The sequence below is a fragment of the Pithys albifrons genome, chromosome 2 (genome assembly GCF_047495875.1).
Source record: "Pithys albifrons albifrons isolate INPA30051 chromosome 2, PitAlb_v1, whole genome shotgun sequence".
NCBI lineage: Eukaryota > Metazoa > Chordata > Aves > Passeriformes > Thamnophilidae > Pithys > Pithys albifrons.
Window position 1 is genome coordinate 33,508,536 of NC_092459.1, and position 16,750 is coordinate 33,525,285.

The window sequence follows — 16,750 nt, forward strand, 5'->3', positions numbered from 1 at the left end:
CAAGCCTCACTAATATATAAGGAAAATATCTTTTATCAAAGTGTCCCATGGCATGAATAGTGAATTTCAATCTGCTGGGTGTTCACACAGAATACAAATACAATGTCTTAAAGAAACAACTTCATTTGGGAGGTACCTGTGGATTTATATAATTTTATGTGCAGCATTTTAAGTGGGGCCACACTGTTTATTCAGACTATTCAGAGAAGATACAAATACCTGGACCAAAAATTATGGCTGAGAAAATACCACTACCATACGCCACAGAATAAGACTGGGAAATAAACAAGGCTTTCTTTTTTTAATATGTTAATTACTAAAATTTTAATTGAAGTATTTTGACTAGTGAACACATTAGCGAGAAAAATGCCTAACCTGTAATAGTTTAGAGCTATTTCCATGAACCAAAGACTTGCTAGTTTTGTCCACTGCAGTGCATTACTAAAGCCAAAGTAACAATAATAAATTTGTACTACAAAGCTGCACAGTACAGCATAACCTTTAAAATAAAACAGGCATTATAATAAAAACTGGCTTTATCGTCTAAAATGGCAAATTACAGTCTAATGCTCAAGACACAAGGATGTAATAACTTAATGTCAATGCTTCTGTTTTAGGGATGTCCAGTCACAGGAGCAGGAAAGAAACTTCTTCCTTACCCAAATGCTTATTTGGAAAAGAGAACAGGCAAAAGAATACTAATAGGTAGGAAGGAAAGACACCAAGTTTTTGTTAAGTATTTCCAGATCTTAAGCTTAATAGGGATAGATTTGCAAAAATTTTATCTGAAGAAAATGGCTTCTGTAAAACCTTTTATTTAAATTTGTTTGTAAACAGATTATATTTCTTTATACTTATGTATTATTTGTGTCTATCATACCTGGATGAATTGGAATTTTAAAAAAATATTCTCTCCTTCCCCACCCCCAAGACAGACATATTTTTTTTCTTTCTTTTAACATGATAAAGCAAGTTTTCTGCAAAGTGACTGATTCCCAGTAATCAACCACTATTGCTTGAAAAAAAATCCCCAGACTTCCTCTGTAGTACCATAAAAAAAAAGTAAAAAACTCATGGTTTGGTAACTAGAGTAAAGTTTCACAGCCATACTTTACCTGTCTAGGTCACATGTCAGCCTTTCAAAATTCTTAAGAATTGTATAAACCTGAGCATCTTGACCAAGAAAGCAAGGTGGCAATAATCCATGAATATTCAACTGTTGCCTCTCCTCCAAGGTAAAAGCCATGCCCTGAAAAAAAAAAAAGTAAAAACCATGTAGAGATAAGAGACAATTAATTTAAGAAAATTCTGTGGTACATTATAGCACAGGTAAAGTTAGCATCAGAAAAACTATTTAAAATTAAATAGTGTTTAAAATTGTGTAATTCTTTTGGAAAAAGGTTTTATTGAGTCATAGGAGAACAGATTTGTACAGTACAATAACTCCATTCCAGCACAGAATGAGTTATGGTCTCCTGACACCACAAGACTATTCCCTACAAAATTACTGAGTTACCACTGCAGAGGAGATCAGGTGTATATTCTCAATCATTCATTTGCTGCTTTTTAGTGAGGTTGGTCTGTCTAAAACTCTCCAGAAAGTACCCAAGCTATTGTGAGAAAGATGACGCCTTTACAGAAGAAACATGACTGTGGGTTTAGGCCATTAAGTGGGTTTAGGCATTGACTGCTAAGTTTTACTTTGCTGTGGTAACTACAGCCAGGCAGGACTGACAGACAGGATCAGATCTTTGACAGTTTTACAGGATAAAAAGACATATCGGGAGACTTTCTTCCATATATGACCTATGAAATATAAGCATGTTTCACACTGTAGCTACTGGTTGGTGGCTCCACAGACACGTTACAGCTCCCCTTTAGCATCCTGCTGCTGCACTGCTTGCACTCCAGTCAGTACTGCAGATATGCAAGTGTCTTTGAGGCCTGTCTTAGGTTAACACTAAAACTGTCTATAATCTTACCAATATGCTTATTGTGTAGCTTAAACACATTCACAAGTTCATGTAGTAGAGGTTAGGCAGCACTTATTACTCTACCAGAAGATATGTGTGTGTGTACACACATATAAACAAATCATGAGACAGTTGCCTAATATTCCATATCTGTCATACAACTATATGGAAAATACTTTGTTTCTTATGCAAAAAATATTTGAGAGAACACTTTGAGACCTACTAAAGAGTTAAAACTGGCAATGTAATGTTTCTGCCTTTATTCTCCTGTGGAAAATAAATACACCTGAGGTACAGCCACAACAACCTCTATAAATAGACTTTGAAAATTTCTTTGTTCATGTTACCATTAGAATTAGCTGGGCCAACAAGTGACAGGAAAAAACAGGTAAAGCAAGAGCACAAACACAAAAGGCATCCTTCACTCTACATCTGCACTATTCTTGGCTTTTCAAGAGAACAAATTCAGTTCTTTACACAATGTCATTCCTGCCTTTCACACAGCACCTCGTGAGTGATACAATGTGATAAATTCATATCAGTTACTTTGATTATCTCCACACGCTTTTTGTTTTTTAGGGTTTTTTCTCTGTGTTTTTTTTGTGTAGTTTTTTTCTTTTGTTTTTTTTGGTTTCGTTTTGGGGGGTTGTTGTTTGTCTTTTGATGTTTTTCTTGTGGTTTCAGTTTTGGCTTTTTTGTCATTTTCAGAAATAGTCACCTCACAGTACTTATTCTTACAGAACAAAAATATACTTTAAAAATCTTATTGTGTCTTACTAGTTTACAACACTTCTTACACCATTTTTAATCTAAATTTTCAAGTGGTTAGGTCATTGTGACCTGAAAAAAAAGTAGGAAAAAAAACCCTAAAGCAACTCAATCACACTATCTGCTCTCTAATGCCATTAATCAAGTTGTTACCCTTAAGTGAAATGATGACTCAAAAAGAAAGAAATATTTCACAGTGAATACTTTACAAAACATCAAACATTTCCAGAACGTGCTTCTCCCACGAGACAAAAATGAAGGGGAACCAAGTTTAATAACGGTCAATAACTGTTTTGCTCAATAGTTCTCTCTGTATACAAGATTTTCAAAGATTTCCCAAAGCGCACACAAAGCCTGCATTTTTTTAACCCTACTGAACTTTCTGTGACCAGATGTCATGAATGTCTTCAGCTGCTATCATACTTTGAAAGACCATGAAAGAAGGGAGAGTCAGTGCCCCTCACGAGTTTATTCAAAGTTGATCCCTCTTATCTCCAGTAGACTTTTTTTTTGGCTTAAAAAACCCACATAAAAGCTATACATGTGTGCTCACACACACACACACACACACACACACACTTCAGAAACAGTTCAAATGACTAGACTTCAGGGAGCTGCATAGTTTTAGTGGATCTTTCAGTGCTGGCAATAAAGTGGCAATCCAATTACTCTCTGTGTTTGCCTTCACTTCAGGAATAAGATACAGACTTTAATTACTATGACAGGGTTTCCCCTCATACTGGAAAATGCATTTTATTTTAAAACAAACAGACAATGTTACATCTTGCCAAGTGCATTTTTTAAAAAAGTACTTGATCTTGGAATAGCCTATTTTTCACATATTACTACAGCTTCTGTAGTAAGTGTTCATTTCTTTGGAGCTTTGCTACAAAAGTACAGCACACATCTATACCCCCTATGCTATATATGGTTTGAAAACCCTTTACATTAATACTCTTTGGTACAGATAATATGAATTTTTAAAATTTCTAAGATGGAATGTTAATTCCTTTCCCCTCCACCTCCCCCCCCCCCCTCAGATCTCATATACACTCAAAAAAAAAGAATTACCACTAAAATGTATCACCCAACAATTTAATAAGAGAAGGCCATTTTATGCAATAAGTGTATGCTATTTCATCTGCTTATAGTTAGGGAAGACCTTAACTACCTAGGATTTATGGTTTATGTCTAAATTTATTGCACTAGCCTCTCAGATTTTCTGTTCTACATATAAACTTTTGTTTTTTCCTGTTTGAAGTGTTGTTTCCCAGCCATCCAGCAGAGAGGGCTCTAGGTCCAGCTTGGTTTACATGCTCTTCTCCCTTCCTGAGAGGCATTATTTTGTGCACACCTGCATGGGACAGATTTCCATCATCTAGCATACCAACTATAATAAACGATGTGGACATTTTAATTTTTCAGTCTGTATTACAAATACATTTTCCAAGAAGAACAACAGCATGACAATCTAAAAGCAGCATAAGGGCAAGATATTCCTACTATATGTATTAACCTTTACCTCATTAGTCTTGGATTTTTCACTGCTTTATGTCTTATACACGTCATAGAGACAAAAAAAACAGTTATTACTAACCCTCCCAGTTAAGAGCTTGCAATTCTTCAAGAGTTGTGTTCTACATGATTCTTTATATGCTCTGGTTTTGGTAAAACCAAGCTGTTCTTCAGCCACCTCATTATCTTCCTTTTTCATAAACCTTTTGGTCTAAACTTTGGGTTGGGTTTTTTATTGCTCCTTAGGCATAAATAGTCTTTCATATTCTCAGCTGCACACAGAAAACATCCTGAGTCTGTTTTTTTTTTCCACAAAGTTTAAATCATTGCAAATACATTTAATTCTTTATTTTCCTCTCCATTTGTAATGTGGGGAAGTTTTGTAATTGTAGCAATGATTTTTATTACTACACATTGCTCAGTGTTCTTTCATTATTTAATCTCTATCAGTTTATCAATTATGATATGTCCTCTGCCCAGACTCTCTTTTCCCCCAAAGCCCCTCATCTCCAATGTTCTTCTAGTGCTGTTACATTCCCATCAATTCTCTTGTTCAGCTACAGTACTGAAAACCTATAAAACAGAATAAACAGCACAGAATCCTCTTGTATGACAGCTTTTCTCACTGGCTTTTGATGAAATTTTCAAGCAGTGCTGTCTCAGCCTCTGTTCACTAAAGCAGTATGTGCATCCTGTCCATGCACTAATGAGATTCAGCTTCACTAAAGGGTAGCCCGTATTCATTGCAGGGATCCTTCAGTTTGTTCCAAGATCTAGCCCTCTTTTGTTCTAGTAAACCAAAACTTCCATTTTTAAAAACTCCTTCTCATTTAGGATAAAAAAGACTAATTTCCTTCTGTTGGCCTCACTGCAGGTATGCCACAAAAACATTAAATTTACAGCATGCAGAAGGAGGCGGGCTTAGAAGAGGAAACCATGTCTACATCCAATGTTCTTTAACTCTGTGACTCTTTCCTCAGTCCCTGGCAGACAAGACCAAGGCCCACAAGACTTCACGTCATCCCTGGGATTCAGAAGACACAACCACCAACACCAAGCTCAAGTACCCGCAGGCATATCTGAGCTGACTGTATCAGTGCAGGGGGAAGGAAGAAATGAACAGGAATGTAAAAACATATAGCAAGGGAGTATATCTGGAAGTATCATCTATTCTACAAGAAAAAAATCTCTGGATTTCTGATCTAAGATACTTCTGCAGGAATAGTCTCTAAAGTATTTTGGGGACAGACAAGTAGGTTCATCACTGTCTCAGAGTCCATCAAAAAGAAAAAAATCCTCTGTTAAAAAGCTCATTCTGCATACCTAAATCATAAAAGTGATTTCAATGACATCAAAAAACCACTCAGGAATCTGAGGGACTCAGATATGCACAACATCTGCTGCCATGGCCGGAAAGAGGAGAGCTGGCACCTCGCCACCCCCACCGCAGCAGTTGGTAACCCTGAGCAGGGGCCAGGGATTGCTCTGCCACACAGAGCTTGGCGAATGCCCCACAGCTGCCTGCAATACGTGTCTGCTCCAGACCTGAATCCATTTCTTGAAAAAATGGATTTACAGAACCCTGAAATTCCATATTCTTCACAACAAACAAACAAACAAGAACATGCAAATAAAACAAATGCTTTTGGCTGAAAGACTGAAATCATTTTCCAATTACAGGAGAACAGTTTTTTCCCCGGTATGTCCCAAATTAAAAATCAGTGTTATCACTCCTAGTTGACAGTCACACATCATCCCATACTACTCACACCACTTCATGCACAAGATTGTCTCCAGGAGAAATTCAACTACATAACCAGATGCAGTCCTTAGAAAAGCACGATGTTTGGTATTTGTAACTGTTTGCAACCAATTCTTTTTCTGGTCAAGATTTTGCCTTCAGCAATTTTGGCTTCTCGTACTGCTCTAGTACTGTTATGGAGGAATCCAAGTCAAAATTAATAAAGCTATTTTCTTTTAAGGAAAACACTTCAGGCAGTCACAGGCACCAAATGTCATAAGGCCTTTAAGACCAGAATAAGAAAAAAAAACCCAAACACAACCCAGCAAAATTTTACACATTCAAAGAAATTTTTACAAAATCTCTATAAAAATACAGAACAAATGATATTACAAGCATTTTAAGCTACATTTGAGAGTTTAATGATCTGCAAATCCCTTTGAGCTATTTTATATAATTTGGGTTTTAGAAAAGAAATCACCTTACAAATGGGCAAAAAAGAAGTTTTACAAGCATTTCCCCTCCATTTTGAGTTTTTATTATCCAAACATTACTTCAGAAAAACCAGATAAATACTTTTAATATTCCATGCCCAACACTCATTTCAAGGCACAATACACCAGGAAATACTTAGAATAACTAATGTGAACACACACTCCAAAATGAAATCATTCTGCTGAAAACAAATGTGGTTCATGGCAAGAAACTGGTGCTGGGACACCATGCATGGCTAAAGATGTTCCTGCTAGTTTCTCGACTCATACTTGTCCTGACTGCCAAAAAACACTACCAGCAGAGGCAGCTAATGCAGCTATCTGGGCAAACATCTTTTCTGCAAGCAGTGCCTTAAGCCAGACTGGTCATCAAGTGCCTCTGTAGGTAAGGAGAGGGAGTAATTTTTTAATGGTGCAAATTCACATACAGTTTTCTGTTAAGGTCTTTTTAACCTGAATTAAAAGATATCTCCGCAAACTGCCAATTTACATTAACTCTGAACTTCACATTTCTTCTCACGAATGATTTGGTGTAGACTATACACAAAAGACAGGCCTGAACAGCAGAATTTAGTTTCAATTTTTTAAAAAATCAGATTAAAATTTTAGAGTAAAAAAGAAATCCTTTCAAATGGTACTCATGAATACTAAAGAGAAAGACGACATATACGAGTTGATAAGAAGAAAGGATACGATCACCAGCAGAAAGTTACCACAGTTTGAAGACCCACAGCATAGAGTTAAAAAATGAAAACTGAACATGAAAATACAAATTTTCTGTTGCAATCCTCTGGGGCAACCCACACAGACAAAATTTCAATGAATTCTCAGAAGCAAAGAAAATCAGTCATCATTTATAATGTACTCATTATTTTAAAGTAGCATTAGACTATAAATAGAAAAGTCACTGTGTGACAGAACTGCCATCTTTTAAAAAAGTAGTTATTTCCCCAAAAAACTATGCTCAGATTCACCTTTGGGCTTTTAGTGAGGCACACTGGTGAGTTCTGAATTATGCATTTAGCATTAAGGTTTAAAAATCAGTATAAAAGCTAGCAATTAACATTAGCTTATTTGGCAGAGGAACTCTGGTTTTCTTCTCTTTCTACAGTACCTAACATGGGCAGTCCCATGTAATGGACAGCACTCTGGACTCTGAATCCCAAGGACTTGAGTTTGAGTCTCAGTGGGACCATCCCCTGGCAGTTCAATGCCTCCCTGCCATCCCATCCCGTCACATCTCGGATGCTCAGCAGGGTCAGCCCCGGTTAGTACCAGGTGCTGTGACAGTCACGAGGACTTTCCCTGTCACTGTTCAAGCTCGCTCGGCCGTGGCAGATGGACCTCAGGACTTAAACGGTGGGGCCAGTTCTGCGCACACTGTGCCTCACCTAAAACATCCACTGTGCAGGCTGGAAGGGCACACCCACATGAGGAGAGCCCTTCCCAAATCTTCATTCATGAAGTTTGGCCATACATACACAGAGTAGTTAAATTCAATTTCATGTTAGAGGACGGCTTGAAGCAGTGATCACCATGATCTCCACACTTGTAACTGTATAAAAAATCTGATAGAGATTTGAAGGTAAATAAAGATTTCTGTTTACCAAAGTCTTCATTCACAAAAGGCCAAGATCTTTCAGTACACACAGGTCTTGTATAGGCCTTAGCCTACAGCTGAGATCCCAAAATAGCAGCGAATCCTGCTTTCACTGGAGTTTGAACAGCCAGGCACATACAAGTAATCTGGCTGGGATAAGGAAGGAGAAAACTAGAAAAGGAGTACTGGTGAAGTGTAAACAGCAGAACTCTTAGATACAGTACTTGTGCTCCTTTTGATAAACCCCTGTGCACAGGAGAAGCCTCCATCACGACTTGTGAGACTGTGAGGCATGCTGAAGGTAAACAAAAAAACCCCCTATAGTTGATGGGCACAGCTCTGAACATACAAGAAAAGAAGGAACTGTTCTTGTTTCAGCTATAAACTGCCAAAAGGCACAGGCTTTCTTTTATGCATTTTTTAAACATAGCTTTTAAGTATTTTAAGTTGAAGAACTGTATTTTGGCAATTGGGATTTATATTTCAAAGCTGTTTTTCTAGAGTCATAGATCAGCTGCAGTGTGTTGAACACATAATTTTTTATAGTTTTCAGGAAAGCCAAGTGACCTGGAGTATATTCATAGCCCAATTCTAAGTCCATAGGATTTTCAAAAGCAAACTTAAAAAGTCAAGTCAACAGGGGAAACTGAAACAAAAGTCTAAACCAGCTTCCAACAAATACAGCACAAATAAATGCAGTAGCTAATACACACACCCATGGACTTATAGAGTCCAAAAAAAAAGCAGGAGGCCAGAAGGAGATCAGACTTCTCTTGGCAAATTCATCATGGGAACGTGTGGGCAGCTTGGCAGCTGTGCACTGAGCTGATCCTGTGATTGCATACAAGCGTGATTCAGACCAGCAAATTAGAAATTACACATTACAGCATTCTTATTTTAGCAATCCTTTAACCTACTGTAAACAATTATCTGAAAGCAAGCTAAGAAACTATTTGTATATATTTGTTTTATTGTACATACACACAGTAAAATCTTTTTGCACTGCATAATCCCTCCTCACCTTAATGTTGAGAAGGCTGTATTACACAAACAGCAGACAGTAATAAACAAACAGTGTAAATAAGCCACCAAGAAAATAATAAATAAAAATATATTGCATATTGTGGTATAATGTAGGATGATAGGGTGTGTCTAGTTAAGATTCTAAATTTAGCTATTCATATGCAATACAGGCACCTATCCTCCCATGATAATTATAGGATGTATAGTATCAAGTAAAATACAAACACATACCTTGCAGTCACTAATCCAAATTGCTCCATTTACTTCATAGACCAAATTCAGATTTTCACACATAGGCACTGACCATCAGCTGGGAGGCTCGAAGGTACTGGCAGCCATCAGCGTTGCTCATTATGGCAATAGTATCAAGTATAAATCAACTGCATAAGAGACTTTCACAGCACCAGATGACAGCCACACACAACACAACTCTCAAGGGGCACTAGTTGCCTGTACGTGGGCTGCTACATCAAGCCCCAACTGTCCTTTTGACTCAATCCACAATGCACTAAAACATCATCTTACCCTGAATCATTCATATTATTACAGGGATTTTAATCTCAAAGCAACCAAACAAATTGCTAGAGCTGCATTTGTACACTTTCAGTCAGAGCTGGCTGTCTCAAAAGATTTCCTGTAATTTTAAAGCCACGAAATAATTTACAAAGCACAACACATAAGGGAATAGCAACACCTCCTCTCCCCAAACTGACAGATCTGTATATCTTACAGCACCTGCAGATGAAATCATTTAGATGGTCAGAGAGAGGTGTGTTAGAAAGCAAGGTCTGCAGAGATGCCCAGAATCCCACTTTTCACGCAAGAACAATTCTGCAGACCAGCAGGCATGAGCTGGTGTGAATGTCCTCCATAGGTCACCATGTCTGCAGATGGAGCAATTTTCCAGACACAGGAGGTGACCCTGTGCCTGTCCAGAGGCAGTGTGTGAATCGTCCCAAGATCTGCACAGCTCCACAGCCTGGTCATGTTGCTGACTCCACAAGAGCCAATAAACTCATCACACCCAGAGCCACCAGCCCTGCACGAGGCCCCCAGCACACACTCCCAGAGAGGCGGTGGCTGCCGTACACAGGCAAGGGCTGTGGAGAGATACCTGCAGGACCAAGGCACTCTGAGGGACTCTCTGAACACCCAGCTTGAAGGTCCATAAAAGCCTTGCTTACCAGCAAGGAGGGAGGCTGTTCCTCCCTATTGCAGCTCCCACCTGGGAGTTGCAATGAACCTATAATGGGCAAACTGGGACCTGGATCAATGGGTGCAGTTATCTGCTACCAACAGCCACATCCCAATTCTGTTTGTTACAGGACCTAAATTAATAAGAGGCTCAATAATAAGCACTGGTGATCTGTGTCTCTCTTGACTCAATTCCCTCACAGGGACATCCCACTGGGGTAGAGATCAGTCTTGGCTCTCTTGGTCACCCCGAGCATACAAGACCAAACAGCAGAATGAAACAGCTTAACCTGCAGAGCCAGAGAAGCTGAATAAATATTCAGATGTTGGGGTTTGGGAGTTCTTTTGTCCCTGGCTATTTCTGAGTCATCTTTATTCATTTACAACTCCTTTGGGATGTACTGACCTTCAAAGATGCCTATTTGGTAAAGCTCTGGCTACAGGAACCACTCTGGAAGAGACAACAGCAGTTCACCACATCACTTACAAACTTGTTGAGCCTATTCTTATGACAGATGTTAATTTTCAACACAGATTATCTGTCATAGATTAAAAACACTTGTTGTAGGCCACTTTAGAGCTCTAATCCCCTGGATGAATCAAGGTAAATTAATCTTGAAATGGTAATAATCTCCTTAATTACCACTTTTGTCAATACTGTCTTCTAAAGATGTATCAAAGTGCAGTTTTATTTTTAGATAGACAATTTATATAGCAGTATATTGAACTGTAATTTAGTTCACAATAGTGATTTTTTAAATATAAAGATGTCACCAAGTTTTACTAGACCATCCTTGCAATTCTACTTAAAATATTAATTCACTTGTATAGAGGATGCTGTAAGTCAGCACTCTGTATCTCTAATATATAACTCTACTCAGAGGATGCCTGCAATGCTATCAGTGGAATAGCTAACATGGAAACCCCATTTATGAAGGGAATTTAGATGAAGATAATATTAGCTGACATAAAATAGAGTTAACCAGCAGATTCCAAACAAAATGCCAAATCATAGCTCTCTAACTGTAATGATTTTTACAAATAAAGTACAGTCACCAGGCATGCCGTCTCCAAAAATGCAGTATTTACATTTGCAAAATCAGGTGTTATTTGAGAGTCAGGCATGGTTTCCATGTAGGTAGGAAAGGAATTTCAGTAACTGCCAAAAATTCCATCTGTCTGAAATAAGTACTTAACCAAATACAGGTTAGCAAGCCCTGAAATCCTGAGGGAATTTGATAAACCTGATATGCTTAACAGATTTTATTGTTGCCTTTCAGAGACTAAACAGATTACCAGCCACTGTATTCTGGGCTTCTGACAGGACTAAGTAACTAATTTCTTTTCACTAGCTTGATAAACAATTAACAAAAGTATTTTAAATACTGTTATTTAGAATTGCATAAAGGAGAGCAGAGACCAGTCTCAATACTGTGGTCTTCTTTTCCAGTACTACAATGGTATACATCAAATCTAAAGGAACAGCCTAAAATAATGCTACACAAAAGGATGTAAGCAGAAACAAATAGTAGAAGGCACATTTCTGCAGAACTATTGCAAAAAAATGCAGACTTAAGCGGTTTTTTTAGTGGGCAATTTAAAAAAAAGGTTTCCCACAGATTAGCATATATTAAAATTGTATTTTCAAGCAACTTCCTAAAAATGGCAACACCAAAAGAAGTTAATCCCTCCTCTAATGAGCAAGCTATTAAGTGCCTACTTGGCTTGCAGGTGCTGACACACAGGTGGCTGCAGTAAGCCTGTCTTCTTCCCCCCTCCCCATTTTGTACTGGATAAGTGCTTTTCCTTGATTCACAGTAGCTCCCACCTGTGAGGTCCTCAAGCTGAAAGATGGGAACAACACTGGAACAGCATCATTAGCCTGGAAGGATTCTCCCTACTGCATCAAAGTGGTGACAGGGAGACTGGCCAGCCTGGTGAACTACAAAGGTCTGCCCTGCAAGCCAAGGGCACTGAACTGTATCGAGTGACACCAGTCACACAGATTATCAGATTACTCATGGGTAGAGTACTGTTTCACTGTGTCTAAAAGTTACGTGTCTACTCAAAAATTAGCCCTCTGGGCACTCTCCACAGACTGAGAGGTACCCTAGGTGGTAGCCTTTCCCTTTTTTCGTTCCATAACATATAGAATTATTTCAGACAAAAGGCATGAGATGAATACTTTCCATTGCCACAGTTAACCCCGGATTTCTATTACCACAGTCTGGTGATATGACCTGTAAGCCTTTCAGTCATACACAGTCATTGAGTATAATGCATATTGATTGTTTCCCATCTTCCAGACTGCGCCTTACTTTTCCTTTAATCAGCTGGTAATACACGTATATGTGAAAAGAGCAAAGCCTATCCAAACCCTCTGTTTGGGGAGCTTGTTTCATTCAGCCTTGGCATTTTTTCCTCAGAAGTTGGCACAACATTAAAACCAATGTAAAGTAACATGCAAAATCTACACTTCAAACACACCTGATCTATAAGCACAGCATTAACTGCTATCCAGCAGGTAATCATTCCATTTTTGCTGTAACAATAAGTATCCTACTTGCAACATTCTCTTGGGAATGTCTTTTCCTTCTTGCTGAAAAAGTCACTGAAAATTCATGTTATCATGAACAAAGTGACAAAAAAACCTTGCCAATTTATGATTACAAGTAAGCAGACAAGAGGATAGCAACAGATTCTCTTCTTTAATCCCAAAGCGAGCATTTAAAGTCATGCATAGGAATAGCTTATTACTCTTTTCACATACTTGAAAAGAAAACCTGAACAGGCTTTAGGACAGAGGCCCCTCAATTACTGATGACCATACAGCATTTCCTGCAAAGACGTTAACCAGGTGGTTTAGCTGTAGTTCTGTTCTGTCCAATAACTTTTTCCACTTTCTTTAAATACATTATCCCAGAGGCACTACCACCTTCACTGATGGGCTCAGCCTTGTCCAGCAGTGGGCCTGTCTCAGAGCTGGCTGGCACTGGCTCTGTCAGACATGGGGGAAGCTTCTGGCAGCTTCTCACAGAAGCCACCCCTTTATCCCCTCACTCCTCCTCTGGCTACCAAAACCCACACAAACCCAATATATAATGAAAGAATGTAGAGATATTTGAGTTATCTTTTCTTTCATACATTGTCTGTTAGTTTTGCTCAGTATGTAACCATGAAACACACCTCTTTTCACAACTTAGTCTTTCTTTCACTTTGAATTCTTAAACACTCAGAAGAGCCATCAGTAGCTACACTCCTTAATAAAACCACAAGCCTGAAATAGCTGCTAAGGGATAGAAGAGTGTGCAGAATTTTGTCACACAGTTATACACATCTGTCTGAAAATTGTAAGCTTATCTAAACTTTGCCACAGCTTTTTTGGTTCTATCACTTCAGATTAAGGCAGGAGGAAAATACAGTTAGGGATCAGACTGACTAGGAAGGCAAACAATTAAAACTAACTCAACAGTAAAAATAAGATACAGCTAGTCCAGAATTTTAGTGTGAGTCCTGATTTTGCAACCTAAAACTGTTACTTGATGAGTTATAGGGAGAAGGCAAAGTCATGCTGTAGCCTTCCAGAGCATGCAAAAAGATAGCTCCTTGAAGGACAATACCTACTAATGGCAGTACAATTTCACTTAAAACTGCTGTACCAGATGCATTCATCCAGCTCTGCTTTTGCCAGGATACAACCTGCGTATCAATAGTATCTGTTTGCATAGAAAAGATCAGACTGAAATAAATCATGGAAAAAGTCGTGATAAAAGGGGGTATATCACTTTTCTTTTTATTTGACTGCCCTCCAAAAGAGCTTGACTCATCAAAGCAAACACTAGACTGAAGAAAAGTGAGCATTATGGAAATAAAATCTGAATGGTAGTCAAGGAAACCAGCCAATATAAAACCATCTGAATTTGCTATCAGGCACAGAAGAGCTCTACCTGAAAGAAAACTTACAAAGGTGAAAAAATTGTAAGAATTTCCTCCCAGTAAATTAATTTCAAGTCGCTACTGTTTTCAAAGCAAACAAAGTATTTAGTTGCCCTCCTTTCTCACTGTGCCTCTCAAACTCAAGAATAAAAGAACATGAAAACCTAAATAAACCAAAAAAACCCAAACCATTAAGAAAACAATTTTATTTGCTGGTGTTCAAAAATGTATCCTGTCAGTGAACACAAACATGACAATTTGAATCTGAAGGAAATGTTGCTCCTCAATTTAACTATTCATTCCAGTTTGCTAGTATTTAATTATGCAGACCCATTATAGATACATAACTAACTGCTGCCTTTGCTAAAGGAAACTATGGTGCCAGCTCCATCACTTGTACAAAATGTGAACAAATATCTTGTTTAATCTGAAACAATCTGGAGCAGGCATTAACCACTGCCCTTGATGTAAGCTTGTTCTGGACACCCTGAGCTAGCAGACCTATAAGCACATCATCTACACAACACACTACAGAGCAACCAGGAACGCAGAAGAGGAAAAGGTTTTGATATAAACTGGCAAAACACATCTTCAGGCTAATACCAAAGGCATTCCACAAAAACAAAAATTTCTAACAGAGTTTTTTTAAATCTTACATGGGGTCCTTAAGCTTAAGATACGTATTTGCAACATATTTTAGGCAACAGTGAGAGATCTGCTCAAGTTAAGAAAAACGATGGATCATCAATTTTCATCAGTTTCATAACCAGTTAACTACAAAGCAAGTCTGTCCACTTCTTGAAACCTATGTATGTATGGCCAGACTTTGCGAACGCAGATTTGGGCGGGGCTCTCCCCACCTGCCCTTCCAGCCTGCACAGTGGATGTTTTAGGTGAGGCACAGCGTGCACAGAACTGGCCCCACCGTTTAAGTCCTGAGGTCCATCTGCCACGGCCAAGCGAGCTTGGACAGTGACAGTGAAGTCCTCAGGACTGTCACAGCACCCGGTACTAACCGGGGCTGACCCTGCTGAGCATTCGAGATGTGACGAGATGGGATGGCAGGGAGGCATTGAACTGCCAGGGGACGGTCCCACTGAGACTCAAACTCAGGACATTGGGATTCAGAGTCCTGAGTGCTCTCCATTACACCACCAGACTGCTCTGAAACCTATGAACAACCAGAGTAATGTCAATTACAGAAGTAACACCAATACTTAGCCCCTTCCATGCAAAATTGAACAAAAATACAGTAACAAAATCAACTCAGAAATACACTTGTATTCTATTTGTTTATTAACCTCCACATTACAAAGTAGCACATTAAACATATTTTATTAGTTCCTAAAGTTCAAATAGTATATTCTCATTACAAAAGATGAAAATATGAAAAAAGTCCATAAATAATAATAGCTATTATTAAAAAACCCCAATCCTCTCCACTGAAGTCCCAGCTGAAATCCATGATGCAGTGCAGTGGATCCACATGTCTTGAGCAAGCATCACCTCTAGCCTTAACCTCCCTGACCTCCCAAGGGAAAGTTCCCTTTGGGGCACATTAACTTTACTGGACATTGTTATGCAGATTTTGGGAGGTTGGTGGTGTTACATGAAAAGTTCCACCATTTCTTTGCGATTTTAATTAAACAAAGTTTAATGTTCACCAAGTGCCTGAGGGTTAAAAGACCAGCTGATGAAGAAAAGCGTAAAAACAGAACTACCAATTTGTCTAGTGCAGGTAATGTAGCTGTAGCCATCACTGGGAATTTTCTTTTATTAGTTTTACTATTTCTACACATATTTGAGAGCATATTTTATTTCCAGTCTGGCAGCACATAATATTCTAATGCATTTGTTGCACACTATTACAGGAACTCCCATGTGAATATGTTAAGGATCTGCCCTGTCTTCAAGGGCAAGAAATAGGGAGATGAGAAAAGAAACAGTAACAATAAAACACAACATAGACTGATTATGACACCGAGGCAAAATTTTCCTTTCCAGAGTGTCATGCTTTTTCTGTAGAAGATGAAAGGATCACCAAAAAAAGGCTTTTTGAAAAGCTTATACAAGAAAACACACATATTTTCTCAACTCAAACAGCAAAACAAATTGAACCAAAAGTGTTTCAAAGAACACAAAATCCTGCTCTTTAGCTTTAGTCACCGAAGTTGCCCTTTAGGGGCTTTAGAGCTTATGATAGTAACTTTAAATGCAAAAGTAGACCACATTCGTGGGTGTTGTCTGTACCTTGACTACTTAAACCACAGTAAGACTGCCAGATGCTGTTCAGACCATTTCACATGCAGGTATAGAAGCCTTCAGATACTCACGATCACTCACAATCACTATGTACTGACGACAAGCTCCACAACAAACCAAAATCTTTTATTTCACCACTGGTCCTGACTGTTTTGGCAAAGGTAACACTGCTTGCTGTGTGAAGTGGGAGTTGGCTGGTTTTTAGAGGGACTAGTTTGCTCTCCTTCCCCAGAAGTGTTAATCT

The 16,750-nt window shown here is 38.5% G+C and overlaps 1 protein-coding gene across 1 annotated transcript in view; it reads right to left on the reverse strand.

Annotated features, from left to right (window-relative positions):
• The window catches only part of ME1 (malic enzyme 1), a 167,035-nt gene that overhangs the window by 122,740 nt on the left and 27,545 nt on the right, over positions 1-16,750 (reverse strand). The window contains exon 2 of the mRNA XM_071548681.1: positions 1,116-1,249. Coding sequence (XP_071404782.1) covers positions 1,116-1,249 — 134 coding nt within the window. The remainder of the gene's footprint in view (positions 1-1,115; positions 1,250-16,750) is intronic.